General features: G+C 39.0%; 1 protein-coding gene across 2 annotated transcripts in view; it reads left to right on the forward strand.

The window, feature by feature from the left end:
• Positions 1-1,255: 1,255 nt before the first annotated feature.
• Positions 1,256-14,851, forward strand: part of CEP85L (centrosomal protein 85 like) — a 156,370-nt gene continuing 142,774 nt past the window's right edge. Inside the window, exon 1 of one of the 2 annotated variants that reach the window (XM_068550948.1) lies at positions 1,256-1,337. In XM_068550948.1, coding sequence (XP_068407049.1) covers positions 1,256-1,337 — 82 coding nt within the window. Of the gene's footprint in view, positions 1,338-2,508; positions 2,880-14,851 lie in introns of those variants that run through there. The other variant, XM_068550947.1, reaches the window with a different exon arrangement.

The raw sequence follows: 14,851 nt of genomic DNA on the forward strand, positions 1-14,851 counted from the left end.
CACACATATTTACACAGAAGCATACACAATCACTGTTTTCATTACTTACTTGTATTGTCTCTACTTATGAAAAATTACTAAAATATTGAAGTTCTGTAATAAATGTCTTAGCTTGTAAGATCCTCCTTATGGTCTTTACCTACTGTTACAATGAAACAAAAACATGCTGGTTTACAACATTGGGCTTAGTAATGGTTAGGTAGTCCTGTCTCTCAGTCTTGTGCTATGACTAATTTTACTCATTCTGAGAACCGTGGATACTGGGTGTGTCATGGATATGGAGGGAAATCTCAGTTCAGTATACAGTTGACTCTTGAACAATCGGGTTTGAGCTGTGTGGGTTGACTTATATGCAGATTTTTTTCAATAGTAAATACTGCAGTACTACAGGATCCCTGGTTGCTTGAATCCTCGGATGTCAAACCGTGGATACTGAAGAACCGGGGATTCGGAGTGACTATAAATTATACTCGAAAATGCCTACCACACAGAGGGTCGGCACCCCCTAACCCCTGTGTTGTTCAAGGATCAACTGTATATATATTCAGAATTCATATGATTAAAAAAAAGGATGGTTATAGTTTACCTCGTATACATAATATTCTTAGTATTTCAGTCATTTTAATTGTATTAGATCTCTATCCTCTCAAGTTTAATTAGTAGGAACACAAAACTTTTTATCTTTGGTGCCAACTTCCAAAATAGCAACATGTTTTTCTCTTTGCTTTTACTCTTATTTCAATAAGTATTGAAATATTTTACATAGTCTCAGCTTCACACATACTTTTTTGGTGTATATAGTGGCATGCCCTTCAGCTTGATAAAAACACGTAGAGAACCTGAGTAAATGATTTTTTAAAAACACAGCTTAGAATTGAGTGGAAGTTGGCAGAGTTTTGGAATAACAATAAGTATATATTAAACTCACAAAGGATTGAGATATATCTGCAATAGTTCATACATTTCTTGGAACTGTGTAAAAAAAGTTTGGTATTTAATAAATGCTATACCTAATATGAGAGTATGGTAAGTATAAATCATGAAAAAAAAAGGATACTTTCATCTGGTTCTATAGCTTCTGATAATTCATTTTAGAATTTACTTTTTTAGGTTTCTTTTTGAACCTATACTATGCATGCATCATATTACATGAACTAATGTACATTTAAATCACAGAAAGGAACCAGTCACCTTTTTTTTTCATGTTTCTGTCACTTTCTGTCCTTAGAAACAGTTGACCCTTGGCCAATCGCTCATGATTTGGAGAAATAAGTGGAACTCTACCCAGGGGACCCTAAATGTAAAACTGCAATCTGATAAATTACAAGACAGCTGTGGTAAGTGATAGATTATACACCTAGATGTAATTTAACCTCTAAAAGTTTTAAGCAGTATTTCTCAATTACAGGGTGCTTAAATACAAATATGAGGCCTTTGTTAGCAAACATCCAAAACAGGAAAAAGCATCACTGGACTCAAAGCCTGTTGAGGGTTAGGGACCTGCTTTCTGGTTTACCTGATTCATCGGCCATGCGCAGAGCTCGCCTCCTTCTACAGTGCCCGACCAATATTTATTAAATGCACTATTTTAGATCTAAATATTGGAAGGATTATAAATATTGCCCATGAGAAGTAAGATTTAAAAAGAGATTGCTGCACCTTTTTTTCCTTCTCTGTGCTCCTGCACTCTGGGTTCAGGTGAAGGGTGGGAACTGACCAGGCAGAGGAGGAACATGAAGGTTTAGGGTGTAAGGCAGTTACACTCCCATTACACATTTTTGTGCCATTTTCCCTCCTTTCTGATTGCTTATCTGAAACATTGGGCTACTAGATTAAAATTTACAGCCCCTCCCTGAACCTTCTGGTACTGAGTACCTTGGGGCTTTTCTCCTGCTTTTTTCTTCGCAGGTGTCCGTGTCGTAGATATTTTGGTACCTGTTCTCTCCCCCCACCCCACCCCCAGGCATTGAATTTGCGGGATGAGGAAAATGACCACTTCTCTATCCTCCACAGTGATCTATAAACGATGCTTATGGAATGCATGATGACAACTTTAATCCCAATCCCAAATGAGACTGGGAGTCCCTCAGCCCCTCCCCAGGAAACCTCTTTCATCACAAGCAGTCGTGAAGGGAGGGCAGGTCTTCCACGCCCTTTTCTGAGATATGCCCTGAAGGCCCTGAGGGATTACCCAAGGTGTGGGGGGGGAGGGGAACCAAAAGGCGAGGCCCGGGGCCAAGTTTCCTCCCTCTCCTCATCTCGCAGGGTGCGGGGATGGGGAAGGAGGGATGCAGCTGGTGTGTCCGAGCGACTATTCACCACCTGCGGAGAACAGTGGAATAGAGGTACCCACTGGGACCGGTCCACAGCCCCGCCCGGCGCCGCGCACGCCTTTTGTAAGCGCCCGAGGCCCCGCCCCCACCAGGCCCCGCCCCTCCCCGGCTCGGGCTCGGGCTCGGGCTCCCCCGGCGGAGGGGGGCGGAGAGAAGCCGCAGCTGCAACTTCGCCTGGAGCCTTTGAGGCTGGGCGCAGCCGGGGACCGAGTCGCCGACATCGCGGAGCCGCCGCTTCCCCGGCCCGGGCCTCAACCGAGCCGGCTCGACCATGGCAGCCGCCGCCGCGGCGAATCAGGCCCCTGCGCTCCCCGCCCGTCGCTGAGCGGCCGTTAACCAGCCCGCCCTCTGGTTCCCCCGCCGGTGCCGCCGCGGCCCAGGCTCCGGACAAGTTTCCGCCGCCAGAGGCGAAGGCAGGGAGGACGGACGTGGGGAGTCGGGCGCCCCCGGCCCACTCGGCGCTCCCGCCCGAGATGTGGGGGCGCTTCCTGGCCCCGGAGGCCGGCGGCCGGGACAGCCCCGGCGGAGCCCGCAGCTTCCCGGCGTGTAAGTAACGGGACAGGCCCCCGGCTGGGGTGGGGGTCGCGGCCGACCGCGGCGCCTCGGGACCCCGCCGCCGCTCCCCTCCCTCCTCAGGCCTGGCTTCCCCCTGGCCGCCCGCCCCCGACGCCGCGCGCCGGCCCGCCAGCCCGGCTTCCTCCCGGCTGCTGACGCCCGGCCCCGCGGGCTGACTTCTGGCGCCCCGCGTCCCCGGCCCTGTCCGCCCTGCATCGCGGCGCACCGGCTCGGCGCGGCTCGGTGTCCGGGCCGCTCCTCCTGGGGCCGCAGCCCGGGCGCCCCAACTTACAGCTCGCTTGGGCCTCCTCGGGTTAGGCTTTGTTGTGCGTCCTCCTCCCTTTTTCTCGTGGGGTGTGTGGCCGACGTGGGTAACGGGGCTCACGGAGCCCCGGGCGGGTAGGTCGCTGCGACCGTGCTGCATCGGCGGCGGCGCGGCGCGCGCGACGGGGGGACCGGGATCTGCTGCAGCCGCGTCCGCACACCCTACTTTAGGGCGCGTTTTGGGGCGGAAGGAGACTGCTGGTGATGCCTTGGCTGCAAGTGCCCGCCGAGGGGTCCAGCCCCTCACTGAGACCTGGTCACCGCCCAGCAGCCCTCTCTGGAGGACATGTCCTGCCAAAGCCAGTCGATCTTTGAGCAATAGGGGTGTTAATCCGTTTGCCTGTCCCTGGTCCTTTCAAGGAAAATTGGGGGTTTGCCGCGTTGGGTGTGTGAAGAGAGCTGTTTGTAACGCACAGCCATTTCATGCCTGCATCACTTAAAAGTTGTGTAGGAGCCGCCAAATTAGGATAAATCGTCCCCTAATTTGTGATATAAAAAATAAGGCTTGGGTTGCCTGTGACAAGTTATCTGACGTTGACGGTTGTTTCACGCAGTTTAATCTTAATTGAATTTTGAACCCCCCATGAGAAGCTGCAAGTTATATGGACCATTTATCCAGAAAAAACCGCCATATGTACTTACGCAAAAATTTTCCTACAACTTTAGGTGCTTCTAGGACTCCTATTAAGTAACCTTGTTACACAAAATGAGCTCTACTTGTGTAACTGACATTTTGGTATACATTTTCAAAACTGCGAAACAAAAAAGCAGAAGCATTTGGAAGTGGGTTTTTGTTGGTAGTATTTTTGCTATTTAAAAAATATCAGGCACAAACTCAGATTTCTGTTAAAATTTCAAATAATGCAATTCTGTGATAGTTTAGAAATTTGTGATGTGGGGTTTTTTTTAGACATATATAATTTTGTCATCTTTATTTAGGGTGTAATTGACAAATAGAAATTGTATTGATAGATACATTTAATATGTGCAACTTGGTTTTGATACACACACACACACACACACACACACACACATTGTGAAATGATCTCCACAATCAAACTAGTTGACATATCCATCACCTCATAGTTACCATTTTTTTGTGTCGTGTGTTTGGTGAGAAAACTTTAAGGTCTACCCTCTTAACACATTTCAAGCATACAATACAGTATTGTTAACTGTAGTAGCATACTGTACGTTAGATCTAGACATAAAATTTTTTAAATCCAGAGTTAGATTTGAAATCATTCTCTTAAATTTGGTCCTGCAACACTTTTAGAAATAATAGAATTGAACGTAGGCATGAGTTTAGTAAAAAAATCATATAAGTAGGAAATTATTTTCTCTGAAATGTATACCATTTGTCCTAAGAAGAGGAGACAGCACTTGAGAGGTTTCTGATGCTCACTGGGTGCTTACAAACTCTGCAGTCAAAGTAACTTCAGTGAGTGAGAAGGTACTTCATTATCCCTAGAGGCTGGAGGGAATGGTTTCAGTTTATCTGTACATGTCAGAAGCCATCTGTAATGTCTTTGTAGCCTAACCTCTTAAAATTTATTTGTAATAATAACATGTTTGAAGGCTTAATATCCCCCAAGCATTGTATCCATTTTTCCATTGTTTTCTATGAAGAAGAAAACATCATAGTGCTTAGAAATTTTTAATTAACTGAAGGAAGGACTTTGAGGTTATATTGCACCCTCTAAACCTTTGCTGTGACAAAGAATATAGTGGAAGAAGATACTTTATAAATACTACCCAATTTTAATAAATTTGGACAGTATATCTTTACAACAAATATATTTTATCTAACCTTTGACAGTGATAAACCTTTGGTAAGTCAGGACATGCCTTTCCAATAAAATTTTTTTTTCAGCTATATGCTGAGAATAGATTACTTTTACAGAATAGTGATATAATTATGTTTATTCTCTTCTTGAGCCAAGCAAATCTTTAAAATTTTTTTAGTTTAAAAATTTATACCTTAGATGAAAAACTTGTGTGGTTTCTTTAGCAAATGAGCAGACAGTGAAGGTCAAGATAATGACCTCTGACTTGGTTCACGTAGGCATTTTTTTCTTAGAATTTAAAGGAAATTTATATATTTGAAACACTGTCCAGTATCATCTTTTGACTACCTTGAGCGATTTTCGAGCTTTTCTGAAAGCAGAAGGAACCAGTCTTCTGATTGAATTTATCAGCAATCATTTTGGTTTTGATGGCCGGTGTGAAGACAGAGATATGTAAATTATTTCTGGTATTTAAATGAGTTTGTCTCAGTATGTGGGTTAATTCTAGGTGTCCTAAAACTGGTTTGTTTATAGTTATGTAACTAAAGGGAAAACCAAAGGTAATGTAGAACCAGTGTTCTGAAAAATTGGAGAAAACTTTCTTTTTAAGGTAATGGCAGTTAAAACAAGTGGGACTAATTAGCGTGGTTTGGAAAATACTGAACTTTTGACCTTTTCTTTAGGGTTTAATTTTGTTTTGGCTTTACCCACAGTTTTTCAGCTTTACAGATATTATTGTTATAAATGAAAATAAAATGAATATTTTCTTATATTTCCATACAAAGATCAAACAAAAGGCCACCCTCCCCCTCCTTTTATTTCCAATTGGCAAGTGTGGTTAGAAAGCTAATTTTAAATAGAACAAGTGGTATGTCTTTTATGCATTTGGTTGAGTGCATTTGAGAAGATCCTGTTATTCAAAATGTATAATAGTTTCAAATTTGGATGAAAGATAGATGTATTTCCCTTAGGTTTTAAAAATCTAGTATGATATGGGGATATTTTGAGTACTTATACTTAGGTATACTGAATTTGTTCCTTTTTATAAATCATACTTTCAAAATATTAATACATTTAACCCTTAAAACATTTGGAGGTAGGATATGATAGTTTTCAAGTGTGCTGAAAAGAAAATGTTATAGAAAATACTTACACGATCTGAAGAAGTGTCATTTGTTCAGTGCCTCAAGCTTTAAATCTGCCTTTTCCTAGTTGATTCCTGGCCATAAGGTGTTTAGTGATGTCATAATGATGGTGGTAGTAACTGGTATGATTATGTCAAATACAAAGTTTTTCTGTGGTTCTGAATTAAATGGACCCAAAAGTACTCTGATAACAGTGAAACATAACTCTTCTGCCTAAACTCATTTGGACATGTTCTTTTATAATAGGCTTTGGGGGATGAGGGGTGAATCTCAACTTTAGTGATGACTTTTGTGAAATGAACCTGATTATTACTGATAGCTTCTTGGCTTGAATGAAGCTGGTAAATTAATCTGAGGCCAGACAGTAAATGGTGAGTTCAGCCTCTGTTGTGAATGTTTCTGTATGTTGAGAACGGAAAGCTTTTACACAGTCTTGAGTTTTCTGACTGGGTGAAACGTGTATATTTGTACTCTGAGAAAAAGATGAAGAAATGAAGGCTCTCAGATTTTACTGAGTTATAGCTTAAGTAGCTCCTTCAAATTGTATATTAAAAAATGAACAATGTGATCATTTAGATAACTTCTAAAGCTACAATGAAATACTAATTATTGTTACTACTTAAGGATATATATTTTTTACACTGGCAAAATAATATTCTACCAAGTGGAATTTATTGTATAAAGGCATTTTAAGAACGGGACTGTTCAACATAAAAGAACATCAAATTGCTCTTCATACTAATATTTTACTTGGACTTTCTATTTTTCTTTAATTAAAAAAAATTCATTGTTGTTACCTAGCATAGTGCTTGTCACGTACATAAGTACTTGGTAAATATGAGTCATTCTTTCAGTAAATATTGTGTGGTAGGCATTGTACTAGGCTCTGGGGATACATCATTGAACAAGAAAGATAGGGTCCCAGCTCTAAGGGAACTTACGTTCTAGTAGGGAGGAAACAGTCTGTAAGTAAACTAACAAGATAATTCAGCTAATGTTAAGTACTATGAAGAAAAGGGAGCTGGGTGAGATGGTGTAGTATGGGTAGATCTGGGTAGAGAAGGCCTCTCTGAGGAGGTAACATTGCTCTGAGACCTGAGTGATGAGAAGGAGCCAGACACGAGGGCAGGAGTGTTCAGGCAGAGGGTATAGAAACAGCTCCAAGGTAGAAATGAATTTGGGGAGCTTGAGGAATATCAGAGGTCAGTGAGTCTGGAGCGCAGTGAGTAGGGATATGAGGTGAGGGAGGCCTGATGTAAGGCATTGTAAGAATTGGTAAGAATTTTGGGTTCTTTTCTGTGTGAGGGGAAGGCAGCTGTGCGTGGGTAGGGGAGATGACTGTTCATTCTTTCACTCAGCACACTGGGCGCTACTGTGAGGCAGACCTTGTTCTGTGTTCTGTGTCCTGGGGAGATGAAGCAGATATCCCTGTCCTTGGTGTTTATAGATCACTCCTGGCTGTTTTGTGGGGGAAGAAATTGTGGCGCAGTGGGGGAAAGATTGGCAGTAGGGAAGCCGGTTAATAGGTCATTGCGGTGAGTGGGTGAGAGATGATGGCTTGGATCAGAGTGGGAAGATTGGATTGGAGAGAACAGAATGGGTCTGGAATATACTCCAGAAATAAAGCTGACAGGATTTACTGATGGTTTGGGGGTGGTAAATGAAGGAAAGAGGAATCAAAGATGATGTCTTAGTTGGCGCTTCAGTAATTATAATGGATGGTGGCGCCATTTTCTGAGGTGTGGAAGAATGTGAGGAAGATAAGTGGAATTAAGAGTCCTGTTTTAGCCGTGTGGCGTTTGAGATGCATTTGAGAGGTTCAGGTGAGTTGTTGGGTATACAAGTCTGCATCTCAGTGGGGAGATGGGAAGGTGGAGGTAGGGATTTTGAGAGTTACCTGTGCCTGAATGGTGTTTAAATGTGATCACATAGAGTATCGAGAAGACAGCAGAGGTTACCGTTTTCTGGTCAGATAGAGGAGGGAGGAGCCATCCAAAGAGACTGAGAAGGAGCAGCCAGTGAAGTAGGAGTACAGCCAGCAGAGTGTGGTGTTCCAGAGGAGAGGAGACTGAAGGAAGGAGTCTTCACCATCAGAGCCGCATGCTTCCGAGAGGCCATGTAAGATGAGACGGAAGAGAATGGACCAGTGCCACTGCATACTTCCAGTGAGAGACTTAAAAATTTAAAACTAGTAGGGATTAAAGATTCTCTAATCGAGTCTGCACATTTTATTACATAGAATTGGTACATAAGTTCTCAGTGAGTGTTTGGGTTGCTTTCTTTGCCCTTACCATTTCTCAAGCTAGGGTGACCAACTATCTGGGTTTGCCTGGGGCATTCAGTTTTAAAACTAGCGGTAGTGTCTCCTGGGATGCCTTACATTGAACAGTCACTGAGTCTTGACTATAGGATTCTGCCTAGGGCATCTGAACTGGTGTAAGGTTTTAAATTACTTTAAAGAGATTTTTAAATTACTTTAAAGATAGTAGATTCAAGATCAGGAACTTTGTTTTATGCCCTCTTTACATAGTAGATGTCTTCATTGCTTTATTGATGCTGTTTTAATACTAAAAGTTCAGAGTTCTGAAGTGAACTCTAGTTTTTAGTTAACCTTCTGAAAGAGAATGGGATGAAAAATTTGGACTACATTTCATGTAAAGTTTAAAGTTTTCTATGAGGTGCTTACACTGTCTTGTAGAGGCAGATATCGTGTGTTTATTGATCATAATCAATATACATTGCTTTGTCATGACATTGCTGAAGCTTTTTCATTAATTCTGAGCATCCCATCTCATTTTATAATAATAATGTACTGAAAAGTTTAACTAGAAGTTAAGTTTTTAAATTTGGGGGTGTTATTTATAAATTTTCTCAAAACTTTATTTTCGAGTGTTTTAAAACTAAACTTTTGTTTTCGTTTTGGCATTTAAATGTATTATGTAAAGCACTTAGGCTCCTAAGTATCAGAAAACAACAGGCTAATTGAGAAATAATGAGCTTACTCTGCTTTCTTTGGAAGTCAGTGGCTATGTGAATTTTCATTAGGTCTAGCAGCATTAGGTCTAACAACTTTATTTAGGAATGTTTATTTTTATTGGGGCTTTTATTTCCTCCTGGACTGATGATCCTTCTTAAGTTTGGACATAATTTGCTACCATGTAGAATATTTTCTCTATTAATTGATATTATGAAATACTTATATTCAAAGACAAAGGTAAACCCCTCTGGAATACGACTTGTTATACTCCCTCACGTTTGTAGTGGTTTTATTAAAAAAACCTCTTATTAGTTTTTATCATACCTCATTTTTTTCCAGTTTATAAACAGAAACAAAGGCTTATGAGAGACTAAATTAAATATGTGGCCCTCATTCCAAATAGCTACCAAAATACTCTTTTGAATACAGCATTTCATGTAACCAGAGTATAAGATAGGAATCTTTGGCCTGTCCACATATTGTAATCAACAGGCACATGATTTTTTTCATAGAAGGAGATAGTCTTACCTTTGTTGGTTGCTACCCTGATGCTCTTGAGTTCCTTGTTTTATATCATGAGTGAATATTACTGGTTTGAATTCATACTTTTTATGTGAAAGGTGAACATCTTATTTATCCATCTGATCATTGTTCTTAATTGAGTTAATTTTAACCTCCACCTGAACCAACCTAGTTTAAAACTCTTCCTTGTTATACTCAAATTGAAAGTAAGGAAATTTAGAATTACATCTGAAGACTATAGTCTTATACCTTTTGTGGTAATGTTTTTAAAAATTATTTTTATTAATTTTAGTAATGATAGTACTAATAAGTAGTTTTAATAGTAATAGTTAATGAACTTCCAGATTTCTTTTTTTATATTTAAAAAGCAAAGAATACTAGGTGTTGATTACTTAAAATTCGATTTAAATCCTTAAATGCAAGAAAGCCAATTAACTTAGATTGAGGTAGATTTTTTTCCAGTTTGATTGAGGTGTAATTGATACATAACATTGTATTAGTTTAAGGTGTATAATATAATGACTTGCTGTATGTATATATTGCAAAATGATTACCATAATAAGTTTAGTTAACGTCCATCACCACACATAGTTATGGTTTTTTTTTCTTGCGATGAGAACTTTAAAGATTTACTAATTTTAGTAACTTTTAGATATACAGTATAGTATTGTTAACTGTAGTCGCCATGCTGTACATTATATCCCCAAAGTTATTTATCTTATACCTGGAAGTTTGTACTTTTTGACCACCTTCACCCATTTCCCCCACCCTCCCACCACCTGCCCCTGGAAGCCACCAGTCAGTTCCCTGTCTCTATGAGTTTGTTTGGTTTTCGATTCTACATATAAATGAGATCATACAGTTTTTGTCTTTCTCTGTCTGGCATATTTCATTTATTGTAATGCCCTCAAGGTCCATTCATGTTACAACAGGATTTTCTTCTTTTTATGACTGAATAATATTCCATTCTGTACAAATGCATTTTCTTTAGTCATCCATCTGTTGATGGACCCTTAGGTTGTTTCTGTGTTTTGGCTATTGTAAATAGTGCAGCAGTGAACATGGGGGATGCAGGTATCCCTTTGGCATAGTGATTTCATTTCATTTGGGTATATACCCAGAAGTGGGATTGCTGGATCATATGATAGTTCTATTTTTAGTTTCTTGAGTAACCTCCATACTGTTTTATGGTGGCTGCACCAATTTACATGCCCACCAATAGTGTACAAGTTTTCTCTTTTCTCCACATTCTTGCAACACTTGTTATTTCTTGTCTTTTTAATGATAGCCATTCTAACAGGTATGAAGTGCTATCTCAGTGGTTTTGATTTGCGTTTTGCTGCTAATTAGTGATGTGGAGCACCTTTTCATGTACCTGTTGCCATTTGTATGGCTTCTTTGGAGAAATGTTTATTCAGTTCCTCTCCCCATTTTTTAATCAGATTTTTTTTTTCTATTGAGTTGTATCATTTACTTCTATATTTTGGATATTAACCCCTTATAAGATAGATGGCTTGCAGATATTTTCTCCTATTCAGCAGATTGCCTTTTCATTTTGTTGATGGTTTCCTTTGCTGTGCAGAAGTTTTTTAGTTTGATGTAGTATACTTTTTTTTAAAATTAATTAATTATTTATTTATTTATGGCTGTGTTGGGTCTTAGTTTCTGTGCGAGGGCTTTCTCTAGTTGCGGCAAGTGGGGGCCACTCTTCATCGCAGTGCGCGGGCCTCTCACTGTCGCAGCCTCTCTTGTTGCGGAGCACAGGCTCCAGACGCGCAGGCTCAGCAATTGTGGCTCACGGGCCTAGTTGCTCCGCGGCATGTGGGATCTTCCCAGACCAGGGCTCGAACCCGTGTCCCCTGCATTGGCAGGCAGATTCTCTGCCACTGCGCCACCAGGGAAGCCCTTTATTTTTACTTTTTGTTGCCTTTGCTTTTGGTGTCAAATCCAAAAAAATCATTGCCAAGACTGATGTCAAGGAGCTTACCCCCTGTGTTTTCTTCTAGGAGTTTTATGGTTTAAAGTCTTACATTTTTAACCCATTGAGTTGATTTTCATGTATGGTGTAAGATAAGGTCCAGTTTCATTCTTTTGCATGTGGTTGTCCAGTTTTCTCAATACCATTTATTGAAGAGACTATTTCTGGGCCCTTTATTCTGTTGCAGTGATCTATTGTGTCTGTTTTTATGCCTGGCACTTTAAAAAATATCTTTACATATTAATTCATTTAATTATCACAACAACCCTATAGGATAGATACTATAATTTTTTTTTCTCTTCTTACATATGAAGAAACTGAGGCACAGATTGGCTAAGTGACTTACTCAAGATCTCACTGCTTATAAGAGTGGTACAGAACTTGAACCCAGGGAGTCTAGTTTCATAGTCCATATTCTTTTCCACTAAGCTATACTATTAATTCTATAATTAAAGAAAAATTAAAACTATTGGAGTCACTTACCCTAGAGATAAACAGTACTGAAATGAAGAAGAGTAGGATGAATAACATAAATATCTCTGTATTAAGTTTCTTTCACTTTAGCTAGGTATTTTCCAGTGTAGTACAAGATTTTCTGTTTTTGTTTTCCTGATTACTATTAATGTGAATATTTTTCTGTGTTTTAATGTTCTATTTAATTTTTTGGTGACTTTTTTGTGCCTTTTGACGCTATTGAAAATTGTTTTCCCACATTTATTAGGAATTTTGGCCAACAGCCTTTCAAATCACTTATAATTATTAGTGTTTTTTTGTTTTGTTTGTTTTTATCTACGTTGGAAAATATTTACTGATCTTTAAATAGATACTTAAATGCAAACTGGCTCAAGGGATAGTTTAAAATCTCCTGGATTTTAAAACAAACAGACAACAACCAAAAACAAAACAAAACCAAAAAACACCCTGTTTTAATCCTTCTAAAACAAAGACTGTTTTTAAGATCTAATTATAAAGCTTCCAAAGTTTTAATTTTATGCCAGGAACATTTATTGGGTACCCAGTAGTTATAATGACTACATTTATTGAGACCCTGTCTTAACTGTGCAGCTCTGTGCTAGAGACTAAAAAAAGTTGCCTTTTGGTGAGGAAGAAGAAAGTCATATACATATGGGTTAATATAATTTAGTAAATGCTGTTATGGTATTTTGAGTGATATATTGGGAGAGCACAAAGTAGTAGTTATTTTAATACCACCTGGAGAAATCAGAGAAAACATTTAGAGCAAGTTAATTCTGAATCAGGACTCTTAAAGAAGAGAGAGAAGAGAAATAGCGTGGAGGGAGTCACGAAAGAACCTGATCTGTTTGGAGGCAGTGGTTAGGTATGTGCGGCTACAGAGTGTAGGGGAGCTGAAGTGGGAGAGGTAGAAGTTGTAAAGTCTTAGAAAATGAGGTTGCCAGTTGGTGAAGAACTTTGCCAAAGTTAAGGAATTTGAGTTTTAAGCAAAAGAATGACGTAAATATATTTTCTGATAGTAGGGTAGAGGCTGGCTTGGGCAGAGTTACTCCAGCAGGGCATCTGTGCAGCAGTTCAGCCAAAAGACATAGGATCTGTGACAGTGGGAAGAAGAGGAGAGAACTAATTCAGTGAATACTTCTGAAATGGACTGAAGAGTTTCAGAAATGGATTAGGTGTATGGGTTAAGGAAAAGAGATTTTTGTTGTTGTTGTATTCCCTGCATTTATTTCTTTTTAACTTGGTTTCTATTGATAGAATTGGGGCAGCTTGAAGGCTACTGTTCTGAACTTTGAGGAGAAGTACTTGTTAACATTTCAGAGATGTTATATTGTGAGATTTGTGTATCTTATGTCAAATAAGGGTAAATATGATTTGATATTTTCTCTTTTTTTCTGTTTTATTTTATTAAAAAAGGTTAGTCTCAGTGCACTGAATGGATGATAACCTGCATTTTAAAAAACACTGTAATTTGTATTCATAGTTTGTATTGTATATTCAGCTTTTTATTTACAACTATAAATCTGCTTTGTCAATGGTGTTGTTTATTTTTTTGGCTTAGCATTGTCATTTTAAAAATTCAATAAGATTAGTTCTTCTAAGTGCAGTTACAATTATGTTAGCATATTGTGGGAGACTTGATGTTGTATGCATTTTTGCTTCCAATTTAGAAAAAAAGCTTCAGAAAGAAAATAAAATATAATAGGTTACTTATTCATTTGATGCTAATCTTCCTGTTTTTCCAGTGTGAGAAATATTAGTAATTATTAGATAAGTTATCCGTGGGCATTCAGTATTCTATTTAAAATTATTGAAATTGGTATTAAAAAATGTAACATATTGTCTTCCAAAGAGAAGTCCCAATGTATGGTGTCTTGGGAATCTTTGCTGTTCTTGCAGAAATGTGTCTTTGTTCTAGAGAGAGCTGATTCTACACAGTCATTCAGTTGCTCTAATATGATAGGACCTAGGTAATACCTTATTTCAGAGATCACTGAGCCTTAAAGTTTGTTTTTTTAAGTGCATAGCACATATCTAGAAATTGAGTAATTCTCTTAGTAGTGTAGTCTTATAACTATTGTGTGAGAAAATTTTCCTTGTATCACCTGGTAAGCATATTTGTGTCTAATTCTGACTGCTTTGTGATTCTGGATTATGTTGAATAGAGACACGCCATGTCATTCTTCTCAGATTGATTCATTCAATCTAAATGAAAGATTAGAATGTTATTTCAATCATGACATTTTGTTAATTATCTTCAGTGTTCTAGGCACATAAAATATTGGATCTTTTTAAGAAAGTAGTAGTTATATTTAAAGGTTAAGACAAATGTGAATTCATGCTAGAGGAGATCACCTTCTATAGCTAATTTCGTCATTTTGGGAAACCTGAATGAATTGCCTGTTCCTTTAAAAGGAAAAGTTTAGCAAAAATAAGATCATTGTGATACCATCATAAGCAAATTAAAATGTCTTACTGATTTAAAAGAATAAGCTGCTGTTCTGAATAGGACATGTTTTCCCCATTGATTGATCGAATGATTTGTCTGATGTGATTGGACTTATTATATGCTTCCTTCTTCTAGAGTTCTTTTGATGAGGATACCTTCCTAGAAAAAGGACTGCACTGGTCTTTTGTCAAAGTATATGAGTTGCTGTGTTTCCCCGGTAGACTCTCCTACAGCTTTAAAGATTTTTTTCTTCTACTGGACTAAATTAATTGTGATATTGAAACAGACTTGTAGCTATCAACCAAAA

Source organism: Eschrichtius robustus, chromosome 9 (genome assembly GCF_028021215.1).
Source record: "Eschrichtius robustus isolate mEscRob2 chromosome 9, mEscRob2.pri, whole genome shotgun sequence".
NCBI lineage: Eukaryota > Metazoa > Chordata > Mammalia > Artiodactyla > Eschrichtiidae > Eschrichtius > Eschrichtius robustus.